Here is a 15,312-nt window from a genome sequence, read left to right on the forward strand (position 1 = left end):
TGGGTCCAAAATTTGTCTGGAAAAAAGTATGGAATTTTGAAATTCCAATTTTGTTTTTGTGGCATTCCACAGCCATTCATTTTATTACCGGCGGAGACAGATTTTTTTTATTTTTATTTTAATTTGTCAGGTTAATATATAAGGTGGTTTCAATCTTTTGAAAAAAGATGGAGATCTGTGCACTCAATATTTAAATGAGGAGAATAATCTTTATTAAACCAACATGTTTCCACCTATACCGGTCTTCATCAGGGCTAACAAGACAGTGAAGACACTAAACAACAAACTCATTATATAGGGCTGGAGTCTGGACCCAGGTGGGACCAGATCGGCAATTAACCAATATGGTTTTAATTAGTGATGGGAGATTAATCGGCAAACAAACGCATCGGTATCGGCCGATTCTAGTTGTTATTTGATTAATCGGCATCGGTTTGATTAATCAATCGATGGTCTTTACAGATAAACAAGCCCAAAGTAACAGCTTGAACAGATCTACAAGCTCAAAATATTAAATATAAGGTATTAGAGTTACATCTTACGTCACTTGTCTGAGTTTGCCTTAGATTTACATTTTGGCAATACATTAAGTTTCAGCAACATAGTTAATACATTTAAACTAGTGGTTCTCAAATATTTCAAGGACCCCCACGGACCCCCATCTGAAAATAACAAAAACAATATCTCTAGAAGCCCCTGGAACCATGTTCTTTATTTCCCCACTTCCATTGCGGTTATCTAAAAAAATAATGAATCAAATCAATCAATAAATAAATAAATTACTTTTTTTAAACAGTTTGCAGAGAAAAGCACAGGAAAGTACAGTTCAATACCATGTCCACTAAGATTATCTAAAACCCAAGAAAGCCTGTTGTTTCCATAGTCCTATTCAATTCATAGGAATAACACACAAACACTGTCTAATCTTTTATTCCAGCTGCTCGTACTACTCGTCTGAGGAAGAACGAGAGAGAGAGAGAGTCAAGGAGACATGTGTGCTTGTGGAGGAGACCAAGAAGCATCCCGACACAGTCCTAAAAGGCCTGAACCGTCTTCGGCTCAATAGAGAGTTGTGTGATGTGGTTCTGTGCTGTGGGGGACAGGAGTTCCCCTGTCATAGAGCTGTGCTGGCATCCTTTAGCTCCTACTTTCAGGTAAACCTCAACGTTCCATGTGAACATTTAATGACCTGGTGCTGTTAATGAAATTACATTGACTTTGGCTTTCATGTGAACTGAAGACCGTGCTATAACAACTCATAAAATTAATTTATTATTGGCACAATGTACATTTAGAGACCTACTGTAAGGTGACATTCACACCAGAAAGCTTTACTGCGATTAAAACAAATCCTGCTGCACATTGTCAGAAAGTGCGTTTCGTTTGGCAGGTGTGAAGCTTCATTCGAAAACGGATGCGCATCAAAGAGCCGCATTCTACTCCGCCCAAAAACGGGCGGTGCAGGTGGGAATGCAATCCGTAACAAATAAAGGAAATTAAGCAAACTATCATGTGGCGGATAAGGAGCTAAACCCAGTTGGAGACGGAGCAGTAAAGGGATATTAATTTTACGCAGTGTGTCCCGTTAGGTTACCATGTGACGTGGTCAAATAAGGACACCGAATTAGGCCCTCATCGAAATATGAGGACGAGCACATTAATCTATTGCTTAAGGAAACACTGCAGTGTACAGAATATTCTGTCTGTCTGTCGGGCGTAAACATGGAGGGCTGTCACTGTGTGGGGATCCGAGTGGAGAGATGAGACTCTCACACACACACATAAGTCACCGACGGCAACGACACACTGCATCTGTTACCCTCACTTTACGTCAAAAGTTTTACTCTTAAGTATATTTTTTAACACCATAGCTTGCCTTTCACTGTGCATTTTATGAATTGAACACATTGATAAAATTCCCTGCTGCGTCCCCTTGCTGCGCTTGACACAGCCAGTGTGAAGGCAAATTAAATATGCAAGAATCCCAACTTCTCCGCCCATTCGCATCGAGTCTACCGAAGTATTAGGTGAGAATGTGACCTAAGACAACCCGGTGTTCACCTTGTCGTCCTCAACAGGCCATGTTTACATGTGGCATGTTGGAGTCCAGACAGGACAGGGTTAACATCCATGGAGTAGAAGCTCACATCCTGGAGCTGTTGCTGACCTATGCATACACGTCAGAGGTGGCCATCCCCAAAGAACATGTGCAGGTGAAGTAATGAACACACACACACACACACACACACACACACACAACATGGAAATATCTATCTATCTATCTATCTATCTATCTATCTATCTATCTATCTATCTATCTATCTATCTATCTATCTATCTATCTATCTATCTATCTATCTATCTATCTATCTATCTATCTATCTATCTATCTATCTATCTATCTATAAGTGTCCTTGGGCAAGACACTGAACCCCTAAATGCTCCCGATGTGCTGGTTGGTACCTTGCATGGCTTCCGCTGCCATCGGTGTATGAATGTGTGTGTGTGTGTGTGTGTGTGTGTGTGTGTGTGTGTGTGAATGGGTGAATGTAAAGCGCCTTGGATAAATGTGTTATATAAATGCACCGTCTGTCTGTCTGTCTGTATCTATCTAATTATGTTTTTTCTTTGCATAAGGAGAAGAGACTGGAGCAGCACGGACATTTAGAGCCTTTTATTAGGTGCTAAAGTATACAGAAAGAACGACTAACGTTTCGACCTTGCGTTCTTCATCAGAGTCATAGGGTGACAGCATTTGGGCATGTCTTAAATACAGGCTGGGCTATCAATGAGCCAATGACAGGATGTCATGATACATGTAATAACCAGTTACTACCAGCAGGCTGAACAGTAAAATAAATAAAGTAAAACAGTGATTCAACCATAAAAAAAGCCATCAAAGTTAAAAAAAAAAAACTATATTTAGGAACAACAGTGCACATACATAATTAAGGGCCTTGTGGCCAAATATATAGAAAAAGTAAAATACAGAGGTACATCAAAAAACAAGACAATGAAGCACTCTCAGAGCAAAATAAATATGTGAAGACCTGAAGTTGTTTCTTTCTTCTAGGACATGCTAGCAGCAGCACACATGCTGGATGTGAAGGCTGTCCAAGAGAAGTGCTGTTCTTACATGCGACGTCACATAGACAACAGCAACTGTTTAGGCATTAACAGCTTAGCTGAGGCCCATTCCTTCGAGGACTTGGAGGGATCCAGCCTGCTTTACATCATCCACAACTTCGGAGATGTCTACATGCAGGTCAGAGAAGTTGTTTGTTGCAGTGTGTACATGATTTTTTCCCCCCTGTCGACTACCTTTTATCACTGACAAAAACTAAATGAAAACTAAGCTATGATGACTTAAAACTGCCCATACCCGAGGTGGGGTTGACGAAAGGGCCTTTCTGTGTGGAGTTTGCATGTGAGGGTAGGTACCCTCACAAAAACAGGCAGTAATCCTGGTCTCTAAAACTACCTCCCCCTGGCCAGGGCGCCTGATGGAGGGGAAAGGAACTGGTCGGAATAACATGTTCCTTCAATGTGCTATGTCCGGCCAAGGAAATTCCCCCCTGTCAGGTGAAAAGATGCAGCTTGGACTCCTCAAGCATAGAAGGAGGCATGAGGTCAGACCGCTGCCCCCCCCCCCCCCCCCCCCCCCAGGTTGGCAGAGGAAGTGTAGCGCCCAGGATTGCATTAGATAATTGGCACTGGGTGAAAAAAAATCACACCAGTGTGAACCAAGTGGTGCAACTCCCGTCTATTGGTTCTCTGTATCGTTCCAATTTGTATCGCAGGGAAGGGGGCCTCTCGTCTGGAAGTGTGTGTGTGTTTATGATTTTGTTTCCCTCTTCCATGGCATTCTCTGTATCGTTTGCGTCCAGCAGGTGGCAGCCATGTCACATACTTCTCAATTTGACGCATGCGCACACCACTCATGCTCTTACAGGGGTACACACACACACACACAAACAGACACACGGACTTTGTAAGCTGGATGTAGAAGTGGTTTGCACCACTTAAAATCTGGGTTGCAAAATCGTGGGATAAAAATTATATATATATATTTAAAAAAAAACGAAATGAAAACTATTCAAAAGACTAAACTAATATCTACATTTTCTGTCAAACACAACACTGGTCTGTTGTTGGCTTTTCCTCGTAACAATCTGTGGTGACTAACAGTATTGGACAGATTAACTCTGTGATTTATTACCTTTCTTTCTCAAATGTTAATCTCGATTTTCCTCGATTCTCTCACAGTTCCCTTTTTTCCCATGAAAATATTACTACATTCCAAAAGTAGCAATCTATTGTGGCTTTAGACAGACAACCTCATACCTCTCTTGTAGCAAAAACTTAAAGAGTAACTAAGATGAATTGGACAGCCAACTAGTGCTGCACATTTCTTGCTCAAATTTAGAAATTAGATTGCGTAGCCGTAGGTGTCTGAATCAAGATCTCAATCTATTTTGAATGAATTCTACCACAACGTTACTTTAGCCAGCATGTGATTCATTGCACATGAACTCTCAGTGCAGATAAAATTAACTACTTGCCTAATGCTGTGGATTTTCGATGTTTAACTCATTTTTTGCTACTAGCTGTTAGCATAAACACCTGCCCCATACGCCAGCGCATACATTCACTTTAAATAGACGGTGTTTGCCCGCCCCCCCCCCCCCCCCCCCCCCACACACACACACACTCGCTACAACTCGCAACATTGGAACACACACAAGCTCCTTACCTCTCGTCAGAAGCTTTAACATGGCGCCAGCATCGCGGTAAAAAGGCACAAATTCAATCCGAAATGTGGATGGCAGAAAATAATTAACACATTTTCAAAGTGTGTACATTTTACAAGTCACATATGTATCGTTTTCATATCGTAAATAACTGAATATATTAACTTTGGCTAAAAGTGTTTAATCCACATTCGCAGCTTTGTTACAAGTGAAACTGACTTCCTCTTCAAAATAAGAGCCACTTGTAAAGATTAGTCAACACTAGTTTTCTCAAGAGAGTGTGAGAGTAGACGGAGAGCTTTTCCTTCTGGCTCAGCTCTGTTTTCATCACAACAGTGCACTGTAAACTTTTCCTTCTGGCTCAGCTCTGTTTTCATCACAACAGTGCACTGTAAACTAATCTAGTGTGTGTTTCTGTTTCTAGGAGGAGTTCCTCTCTCTCCCGGTGGATAAGGTGACAAAGATTATTTCCGATGAAGCTCTCAACGTTCCTAAAGAGGAGACCATATTTGAGGCAGCCATGTTGTGGATCAATAAGTGTCCTACACGCAGACAGCACTTTGAGATGGTCAGTCACTTCTCAATGTTTCACCTCATTTACTGCAAAGACTAAGGCCCAATCCCAATTCCTTTTTTAACCCTACCCCTCAGCCCTTGCCCCTTCCCCTTGTCCCTACATAATGAGTGTCAAGGGGTAGGGAGATAAATCATCCCCCTAGGAATTGGAACGTCCCTAAATATTGAACGTCCCTTGGAACGTAAATATAACATTGCTGTGGTTATGATGAAATAAATATATTGTAATTTTGTCTCATGTATGTAATTCAGCTAGATATAGCTCATTCTGACACCTGCTCAACAGTTGTACCTGATTAATTGATTATTGTTTGTATAGCATGGGTACAGATATATATACAGGGTTAGAAAAAGGAAAAACAATTTACAGTATAGAAAGAAGGGGCTGTGGTCACTGTTCATTGTTTTTAATATCATTAAGAACAGAGTAATTTTCTATCAATGAAAATGCCATCGTGATTCATCTCCATCCAATGTATAGTCTGCACGGCAGCTTGCAATCTGTTCTGTAGCTGGTTTTCCTGGGGAAAAAAACAACACCATTGCTAATTAGTTATGTAAGTTTTGCAACTTGTGGGGATTAGCTTAACATTGGTCATGATAAAACCATAGCTATCACTGCAGCGCGAGTAGCCAACGTTATGCAGTGACAGCGTTATGTAGGTACAGTAGGCTATTTCATGGCTTTTAAGAGCTCCAAAACTGCAGAATGTTGACATATCGTGGTCTGGGGGGTCGGACTGATGCCTGCTAATAAGTTAGCTTGCATCCGTGTTGTATCACCGGCGCACCGGCGATAAATAAAAAAGAATAAAGCGCCGATGCGGCGCCAAATGAATGGGTAACGTTGTATGAATGCAACGCCGTATCATATCGTTAGTTCACGTGAGGTAACGTTAACCTTTGCTAGAGATTGCGATATTTTTGGTGATGCAGATTGTTAATACATTCAAATAATATTGGTTATTATAATATTTTTCCATAATAAAGGACATAAAAGGCTTCTTACCTCGTCCGCCTTTCAGCCCTCACTGCCCCTCAGTGATGTTGCTCCGTTTGAAGTCCCGTCGAGATATCCCTTCAAACGAAGGGGATTCTAGCCCTAACCCTCGGCCCTACCCCTCGCTCCAAAGACAATTGAGATAACCCTTCCCCCTCACGTGAACGCGCATAAGCAAGGGCAAGGGCTAAGGGCCAGGACGAAGGGAGGAATTGGGATTGAGCCTAAGTGACTTATTTAATATCAATGTCACGCCCCATGGAATGAAGCCTTGCATTTGTGGAGATGTGTTTAGTTGTTGATGCATTCCTAAGCCTAAATAATTTGACCAGCGGAGTCTCCAGTAGGCCATTGAGTCTGTCATCAAGTTATTGGCTTTGGAATGTGATCAAAACAACATTCTCCATTCATTCAAGGCTTGCATATCAATATAATTACATTCTTGAAATTAAAATATTTTTCGATGCAGTTATAATATATCGTTATACCCCTATGCATGTGCAAAGTAAATAAATTAAATTATAAATAAAAACCTGCCAGATGTCATGGAATTCCCTCAAGGCGTACCTGAGATATCGCGTTCACAATGTTGCCGTACGTACGTTCCTCCAAACATAGGTGTACAGTACATTTACATACGTACAAACGTAAAGACTGTCTTGAGGTAGACGTAGAGATTTGAAATGTTGTCTTCGCCCAATGTCCAGTTTTTACACTAGTTTAAAAATGTGTGTTCTTTTCTTTTTGTTCTTGAAGTTCCTAGGGCTGATCCGTCTTCCTCTGATCAGTCCCTCCTACCTCCACGATGCGATGGAGTCTCTGGAGGTGGTGAAAGAATCCCCGTGCTGCCAGAGGCTCATCTCTGAGGCCATGGAGCAGCATCGCCTGCCCTACAGTGAAACAGTACACCCACGTAGGACCAGAGGTACACTGCTGCCCTATAGAGGGTATGCGCATGCTTAAAGTGAATGGCACATCGAGTTTAACATTGTTTAATGTTGTTTAATGCAATCAGATAGGACTTTTCTGTGTGGATGTCTGGGCTGTCAATGCCAGGAAAGTATTTTTCTGCCACTCAGTGGGCGTTCCTGCATAACTTCCTGGTTTGATGATGATGTCACGCGCATACCCTCTATAGTGAAATGTCATGTGTACATACAAAAGGTCTCTCTCCCCCCCCCCCCCCCCCTTCTCTGAATTAAAATATGTTGTGTCTACTGTATGTTCTCTCTCTCTCTCTCTCTGTATGTTGTGTCTATGTTCACTCTCTGTATTTCAAGAGGTGATTGTGATGGTGGGAGGTCAGAGTGACGGCAAGCTGCTTGACCGCGTTGAGTGTGTGTACTTTGGGAAGTGGAAGGGGAATGGGTCCTTCACCAATGCACCGATCTACACGGGTCTGATCCGTCTGCCATTCAAAATGAACAAGCATGGTCTGGCTGTGTTAGGTGAGGAGGATCATCAGGGTCAGATACAGCAATACAACGGTAAGAAATGAAAATGACAATATGAAGCACCCTCGATATAGCCTGACACTGAAATGTCATTTTGTTTCACTTGATTTTTATTGGCCGTGGATACGGAACAGTTTACAAATGTTTACACCTACACAACTATCCTCCTGCACGATGCAGACAAAACAACAGCATGTTTGTCCTCACAAATAAAAAAGTGCAATGCAAGAAATTGGGCAATCTATCTTGAGGTCTGAAAATGTGCATTTCTTTAACAATCGAGGCATAAGCCGTGTTAATTTTCCTCTTCTCCCACCATAGGCACTGCTTTGTATGTGGCCGGGGGAGAAGTACTTGATCCTTGCTTCTTGAACTTTCAAGTCAGTACGAACCTGTGGCGCTACGACCCTTCACGTGATGGCTCATGGACCATGATGGCTTCCATGAATGAGGCACGCATTGACTTTGGTAAGACTGATTGTCCATTAGGGCTGGTAAATGAATATTTGATTATTGAATATTCCTTGAATATACGGGATAACTTATCTTCGATAAAGTACGAAAACCAATGTATCATGTTATTAAAACAAACAAAACATTGTATTGGATTCAAGCAGCCTCTTCCACAATACAGTACGTACAATGAGTCATTTTCTGTGGGGATTATTTATAATAATAATCATCAAATATATTCGTTATCGGGGCCAATTCTATAGACAATATTCAAGATTAATTTCTGAGTAATGTTAACCTAGCCCTCTGGTCCATAGGCCTGGTGGTGCTGGATGGCTATCTGTGGGCAGTGGGTGGCCAGAAGAGCAGTGGGTGCTTTGTGGAGCGCTACGACCCCCGCACCAACACCTGGCAGCTCAATCAGGACATGCCACGCTGTTCCAACCACCCTGTTGTGGTCGCACTGGATGGACTGATCTACGTTTTTGGTATTGGACACCTTTATGCACCTGCAGGTTCACCTGATGTTAGTTGGGACTCGAACGGTGTGTCATAGGTTAGCAAAGGGTGCCATCTAAAAATGGAAAACAGAAAAAAACACGTCAAAATCTGTGATTGGCAGAGAATATCACTGCCATGGACGGCAAGTTTTAGCTATTTCAGGTGTTTACATTAGATGGCCCTCTCGGCTAACCTATGAACCACCGTTCAACTCTGATTAAAGCCAAGAGCAAGAACACTACTGGTCAGTTAAAAAATAAAAGTCTTGTGATCATGTATGACACTTAGTCCAAAATAGAGTAAACCTACCCTAATAATAGTTTAATCTTTTCTTATTTTTTATTCTTACTAGACTCACTTAAATTTGTAATTGTGACATCCCTGTTGACAATGCTTATTGTTATTATTACGTATTCATTGTTCTTCTCATTTAAAGTTTTTATTAAGCATAGAAGAGGTGTATGGCCAGGAGAAAATGCAGTACATTATGTTATGCTTCTTTTTTTATTCTTGTACATACAATTACATAGACAGAGAACAGACAGGAAACAGGACGGTTACTACAGAATTTTGTTGTTGATTTGAGTGGTTACAAAACTGAAACAAAACAAGTAAACTAAACTAAACACAACAACCTCCCACTTGGAACTTTGACACCTTCTCCTTTCACCGCATAGGTCTTTTTTAAATAAAATAAATAGTAGTAATAGCCAGCAAGGATTTCATGAGCAGAAGAGAAGAGAGATATGAGAAGTAGAAAAGAAAGGGAAATAGACGGAAGTGAATGGTTGGATAAGGACTCCATGGTGTTGTAGGAGAGAGTGGAAGAAAGAGATAAGTACTGCTGTTTGTTTTGGAAGTAGATAGGAAGAAAGTAGGAGAAGAAAGGAAAGGAATGAGAGGGTTAAGGGGGAATGAGGTTGGTGTGCGGAGTAGGAGGGGAACACCATGGTTTATAACTATTGGCCTATGGGGTGTTCGGAAGACTTGCCAGATTCTCGAGATAGTATTCATTGTTCTTAATGCATAATGATTTGCCTTGTGTCCTCCTGGTCCCTATAGGTACTGGTTCCCCTGACACAGACACGGCCCAATTGCAACCCAGATACAAACGTATCTGTGGCAACCAAGGTGGGGGTGACCTTTTTTTGTCCACGCGATGAGCATTCCTTTTACGATGTGCAATGTGGGTTCCTTCTGCACCTTTTAAGTTTTGTTCGTTTTTTGCTTTTTCCTTGCTTTTTTTTTGCTACCTACAATAATAATAATAATCTAAATCCTGTTTAGTAGCCAAAAACGTCAAGACGTCTAATTGCCTATTATGTAATGGATGCCACAGGCGTCCAGACGTCTCTCCCTTGGGAATTAAAAAACCTTTTTTTTTTGTTATTCTTGAAAAAAAAATATTTTTTTATTTTCATCCATATTTTGAAAATTCCTCTAATCTGGTTTACAGGTGATGACATGCACATTACATGCATAATAGAATTACAAATTCTTTCTTTTTTTATAATGGGAGAATTGGCACTCAAAGACATTACTGGTGACCACCAGGAGGCGCTGAAGGAGTTTTAATGCAAACTAGATTTAACATACCGTAATTTCCGGACTATAAGCCGCACCTTTTTACCCATACTTTGAACCCTGCGGCTTATACAACGGTGCAGCTTATCTATGGATTTTTACAGCTAACGCAGAGCCATCTTAGCCGGCTCTGAGCTAACGTAATGGCCACTAGGGGGCCTTCTAAATTCATCTATGGCCGGTCCATGCATGCAAACTGGCTTTGCAGCTGCCGTTCTGATTGGCCAAAATTCACAACAGCTGTTGTCAAAGTTACAAGTCTACACTGCCTCACGGATGGACGCCTTGTGAGCTGGTAGATATGCTATTTCCGTTGTGCGCAGCTAGACCTTTCTATGGAGCAGCATAGCATTAGCATGTTACGTTACTTTGGAATGGAGACTAGTTGTATAGGCACGGAAGAGAGGCCAGCGATTGGATGTTATTCATTCAATTCATACAAGCCTAAATGTTCAAGTTACAACCACAGTTCCTTTGGTCTTTATAATGGCTAGTTCATTTAATATTACATGCTAGGCTTGCTAGCTAGCAGGCTACAGTGATCACTTCACTCCGTTGCGCCATTGACTGTCACCAAACTGGATAATATTGGGCAGAGTGAGGAGGGATGTCTTGAATGCTGCCACTGCAGCCCACAGAGTGGCGGTGACGGCAAAATCCACGTACAAGTAGGCTTGTATATGATAGGAAAACAATCAGCCAGGATGAATGGATGTAGGTTGGAGAATTAATTTAAAATTAAAGGTTTTATGACATTCATTTTCATTTATTTTTATTTTTATTTTTTATTTTAGGTTTTATGACCTCAATTACACCCAAAAAACCTGAACTTTGAACATTCAGTGGATTTTCTGTGGTCTGAAGTTTTCTTTGGGGTTTTTTGGGCCTTTTGAGCTACAATGAAAACAGGCAACACAGTGAAACAGTGACATCTGCTGGCAAATCCCATTGACATATATGGGATTTGCAGTAAGTGATGTCACTTACTGCCGGAAATCAGAGCACCTGTTTGAGCCAGAAAACCCCAGATCACAGAAAATCTACTGAATGTTAAAAGTTCATGTTTTTTGGGTGCAATTGAGATTAGAAAACCTAAAAAATACAAGAACAATTCCAAACCCTTTTTTTGAGTGGTGCAACCACTCCTACAACCAGCTTGCAATGTCCTCGTACGTGTTTGTTTGTTTGTTTGTTTGTGTGTGTGTGTGTGTCTGTGTGTCTGTGTAAGCATGAGTATGTGACTTAATAATAGCAGTAGGGGGCGCCAGAAACAGTGAGAGGGGTAGTGACTCTAATGAGAGAGAGTGAGAGAGAGAGAGAGAGAGAGAGAGAGAGAGGGGGGGGGGAATTGCACCACTCAGTTCACACGTGTGTGATTTTTTAATGTCACAATCCCTTTAACACAAAAAATGCTGGAAACGTATCCATACGCTTTATTCATATCGAACGCCGTACGCGCGAAGCGTATCTATACGTTTTATACGTTTTTTTATTGCTTACTGTACATCAACGTCCTATGCTCCAGGACACCGAAGAAACTAACAGCGATCCTCTCCAGGAAGGTCCAATATGTGATCCGGGAGTAAAAAGCCCCTCCCTCCTGAAAAGAGGTCTGTCTGTGGCGAAGACGCTCCCTCCTCCAATGCCTCCATTACACGTATGGGTCTGCACGGCAACGGCATAGACCAACGCAGATGTCAGGGCATCTAAAATGGAGTTACCCATACTCTAGTAGTAGTCTAGTGTCTGTGAATACACTTGATTCCCCCTCCCCTCCTGTTTCTACATGGTTTCTCCCGAGGAATCTTTGTGGGGGGAGTCTCTTCTGCCCGGATCGCATTGCAGTTTGAGTTCCCCCCCCACTGGCCCCAGGCCACACTGCGCCTTGCAATCGCCTTGCACCGCTCTCTCATTCTCGGAAAAAGATATAACGCAGTCGTGTCGATTTGCCCTCTGCCAGTATATAAACCAAGAATAATCTTCAACGATCGCCATTTCATAACGTTTTCAACACGCACACGGCACACGCCATGATCAACTAACTGCCTGGCTACGTCTTCAGTCTTCACCAGCCATCGCTATCCGTTGTGTGCATCGCCATCGCGTCTTCACTTTGTTTGTTTGGGCAAAGAAGCACGATCAGCGATGGAAAAGAGCTTTATATCCACGGCAGATAAGTAATGACGTATTATCGAAGGACCGCCATGATCAACTTACTGCCTACGTCTTCGTCAGCCAATGCAGCCATCATCGCTATCCGTTGTGTGATTGTGGATGTAGGCTATATCCACGGTATCGAGAGAGACGCCCGGCTGTGATATAGGTCTTATCACTGCAATTATAATGAATAAAAAGGCTACAATCACACAACGGATAGCGATGGCTGCATTGGCTGGTGACAACGTAGCCTCGGTCCCAGGCAGTTAGTTGATCATGGCGGTCCCTCGATAATACGTCATTACTTATCTGCCGTGGATAAAACTCTTTTCCATCGCTGATCTCTACTATACGTGCTTCTTTGCCCAAACAAAGTGAAGACGCGTTGGCGTTGTCCAACAAAGCGGCCAGTTATTTGATCATCTCTCTCTCCTGTGCTTCTTTCCTCAAACATGTCCAGACATGTCAACCTCAACCACTAAACTCACCGATCCAGTAACGCATCTCACCGTTATACTATCGTTCTGAAGGCAGATATAAAAATAAACATAAATAAATTATTGTCATATACATACTACACACTGAATGAAAGCCCTAATTGTCTACTTTTAGGAGGAAAACAAATACATAATATTGATCCCATGTACAGTTTGTCAGTAGGCTATTGAATGCAGTTGTTCAGGTCCAACTATTATTCACAAAATAAGGCCTATAGCGACATGTACATATTATATACCGTATGAAACAGAAGACCCTCTGCTTTCATAAGAAAAAAACGAATACTGTAATAATAATAAAAATCACACCCCTGTGAAGTGAGCATTTCCTCATGAAGTTATCATAGCGAGTTATAAAGGTTTAAAGTCACAGAGATTGACAGGCAGATATAAACATAAATACATTATTATCATATACATACTACACACTGAATGAAAGCCCTGAATGTCTACTTTTAGGAGGAAAACAAATATACAAATATATACAAATATAGTTTGTCAGTAATTGGCTATTGAATGCAGCTTGCGCCCACCAGAGAGGATTTCAGAAAATGCATGGACCAGAAGAACTATTATTCACAAAATAAGGCCTATAGCGACATGTACATACTATATACCGTATGAAACAGAAGACTCTCTGCTTTCATAAGAAAAATACTTCTACTGTAATAATAATGAAAATCACACCCCTGTGAAGTGAGCAGTGCAATGTTGCGCAACATTGCAAGCTGCATTCAATAGCCAATTACTGACAAACTATACATGGGACCATGTGTATTTGTTTTCCTCCTAAAAGTAGACATTCAGGGCTTTCATTCAGTGTGTAGTATGTATATGATATTATTTGTGTTCATTTTTATATCTGTCTGTCAATGTCTGTCAACTTCAACCTTCCATATCTCTGCTGTTTTTTCAAAAGAGCAGCGTGCTGCGAAAAGCAGGTGTTAGAAAAAGGTCAATATCTCCAGAATGGAAGATGGTAGAATCATAATATTTTTTTTAAATTGAAGTGGACTAGTTTGGCTTCCTTTTGATTTATGCGGTGTGATTCTCGCTATAAGAGGCCCCTCGCTGTGGGCCCCGAAAAAGTTCAGAAGTCCCAATGTTAATCGCTCAGCACCACCAAGCCTGAGCAAATAGAAAACTCTAGCAATCAATGTGTTAAGAAAGAATAACATGACACAGAGACGGTCACTGCTTAATTAAATTAATTTAGGACCTTCCTTCTAGCAGTTAATTTCGTTTTATTAAACACATTCTCCTGATTTAGCCCATTCTTTGTAATGGCATCATCATGCTATTATGCCCGTGGATATGCAGAGTGAAGTTAACAATGATAAATTAATATGATAATACCTTTTATATAATCAGTATAATAGTGGGGCGAGATGGAAAGGGGCGACCGTGCGGAAACCTTTACATATGGTAATGAAACATTAAAACACCTGCGGCTTATAGTCCGGTGCGACTTGTATACGTACATATTTGGGATTTCCCCTGAATTTGGCTGGTGCGGCTTATATTCAGGTGCACCTTATAGTCCGGAAATTACGGTACTCAAGCCTGCACACATTCTAAATATGCCCCCAAAATATTTTACAGAGCTGTTGCCACCTTCAATAATAATGATGATAATAGTCTTTATTGTCTCCACATCATATATTTTTAATACTTATACATATATATACACTTAATACATATATTTTATATTTCACTTTTAAATAATGAATGAATGAAATATTTATTTTCGTGTCATGCCACTTTGGCCCATCCCATATGGCATTATATGACACATTTAACAAAGTACATTGAAAACAACTGACATTACAATGATTACAGTCCTTCCTGTTCATATTCCAAAATGCATTATTAAATACATGAATACATATTTGTACAGTATTTGAACAAAAATGAAAACAAATAAACAAGGCCATTTTACATGTAAATGGCCCTCCTCCTCATTGGCCAGGCCTTTTCAAGGAATGAGGCAAATGAAAAGGTGTACTTTTGAAATAGTCGTTTTAGTTTCTCGAAGACTTCCAACCATATGAATTCATGATTTGGATCTCTAATTAAAAAGTCTCTCCCTAATAGAGTTGTAGAATGGCATTTCATTTTCAATTTCCTTTAGATCACACAGACTACATAATCCATCCTCCTCAACCGTGCCTAGACTGCCTACATATCTGCCTGTCTCAATATGCAGACCAAGTATGCCAGCTCTAATTTGGGCACATAAGTATCGTTCCTAATCGTTTTAAATATGTCCATTCATTTCTACATATTCACATATTCTCATCTTAGATATGGGGCCAGAGCCCCCTATGTGCTGTCCGTGA

At 41.0% G+C, this 15,312-nt stretch overlaps 1 protein-coding gene across 3 annotated transcripts in view; it reads left to right on the forward strand.

The window, feature by feature from the left end:
• The window catches only part of LOC310860599 (kelch-like protein 28), a 31,915-nt gene that overhangs the window by 7,687 nt on the left and 8,916 nt on the right, over nucleotides 1-15,312 (forward strand). For all 3 annotated transcript variants that reach the window (XM_083767615.1, XM_083767617.1, XM_083767616.1), the window contains exons 3-11: nucleotides 938-1,154; nucleotides 2,079-2,213; nucleotides 3,074-3,265; nucleotides 5,176-5,319; nucleotides 7,084-7,252; nucleotides 7,608-7,814; nucleotides 8,103-8,249; nucleotides 8,552-8,722; nucleotides 9,798-9,866. In XM_083767615.1, the coding sequence (XP_083623741.1) occupies nucleotides 938-1,154; nucleotides 2,079-2,213; nucleotides 3,074-3,265; nucleotides 5,176-5,319; nucleotides 7,084-7,252; nucleotides 7,608-7,814; nucleotides 8,103-8,249; nucleotides 8,552-8,722; nucleotides 9,798-9,866 (1,451 nt within the window). The remainder of the gene's footprint in view (nucleotides 1-937; nucleotides 1,155-2,078; nucleotides 2,214-3,073; nucleotides 3,266-5,175; nucleotides 5,320-7,083; nucleotides 7,253-7,607; nucleotides 7,815-8,102; nucleotides 8,250-8,551; nucleotides 8,723-9,797; nucleotides 9,867-15,312) is intronic.

Source organism: Protomyctophum parallelum (assembly GCF_964188405.1).
Source record: "Protomyctophum parallelum genome assembly, chromosome: 6".
NCBI classification, from domain to species: Eukaryota; Metazoa; Chordata; class Actinopteri; order Myctophiformes; family Myctophidae; genus Protomyctophum; species Protomyctophum parallelum.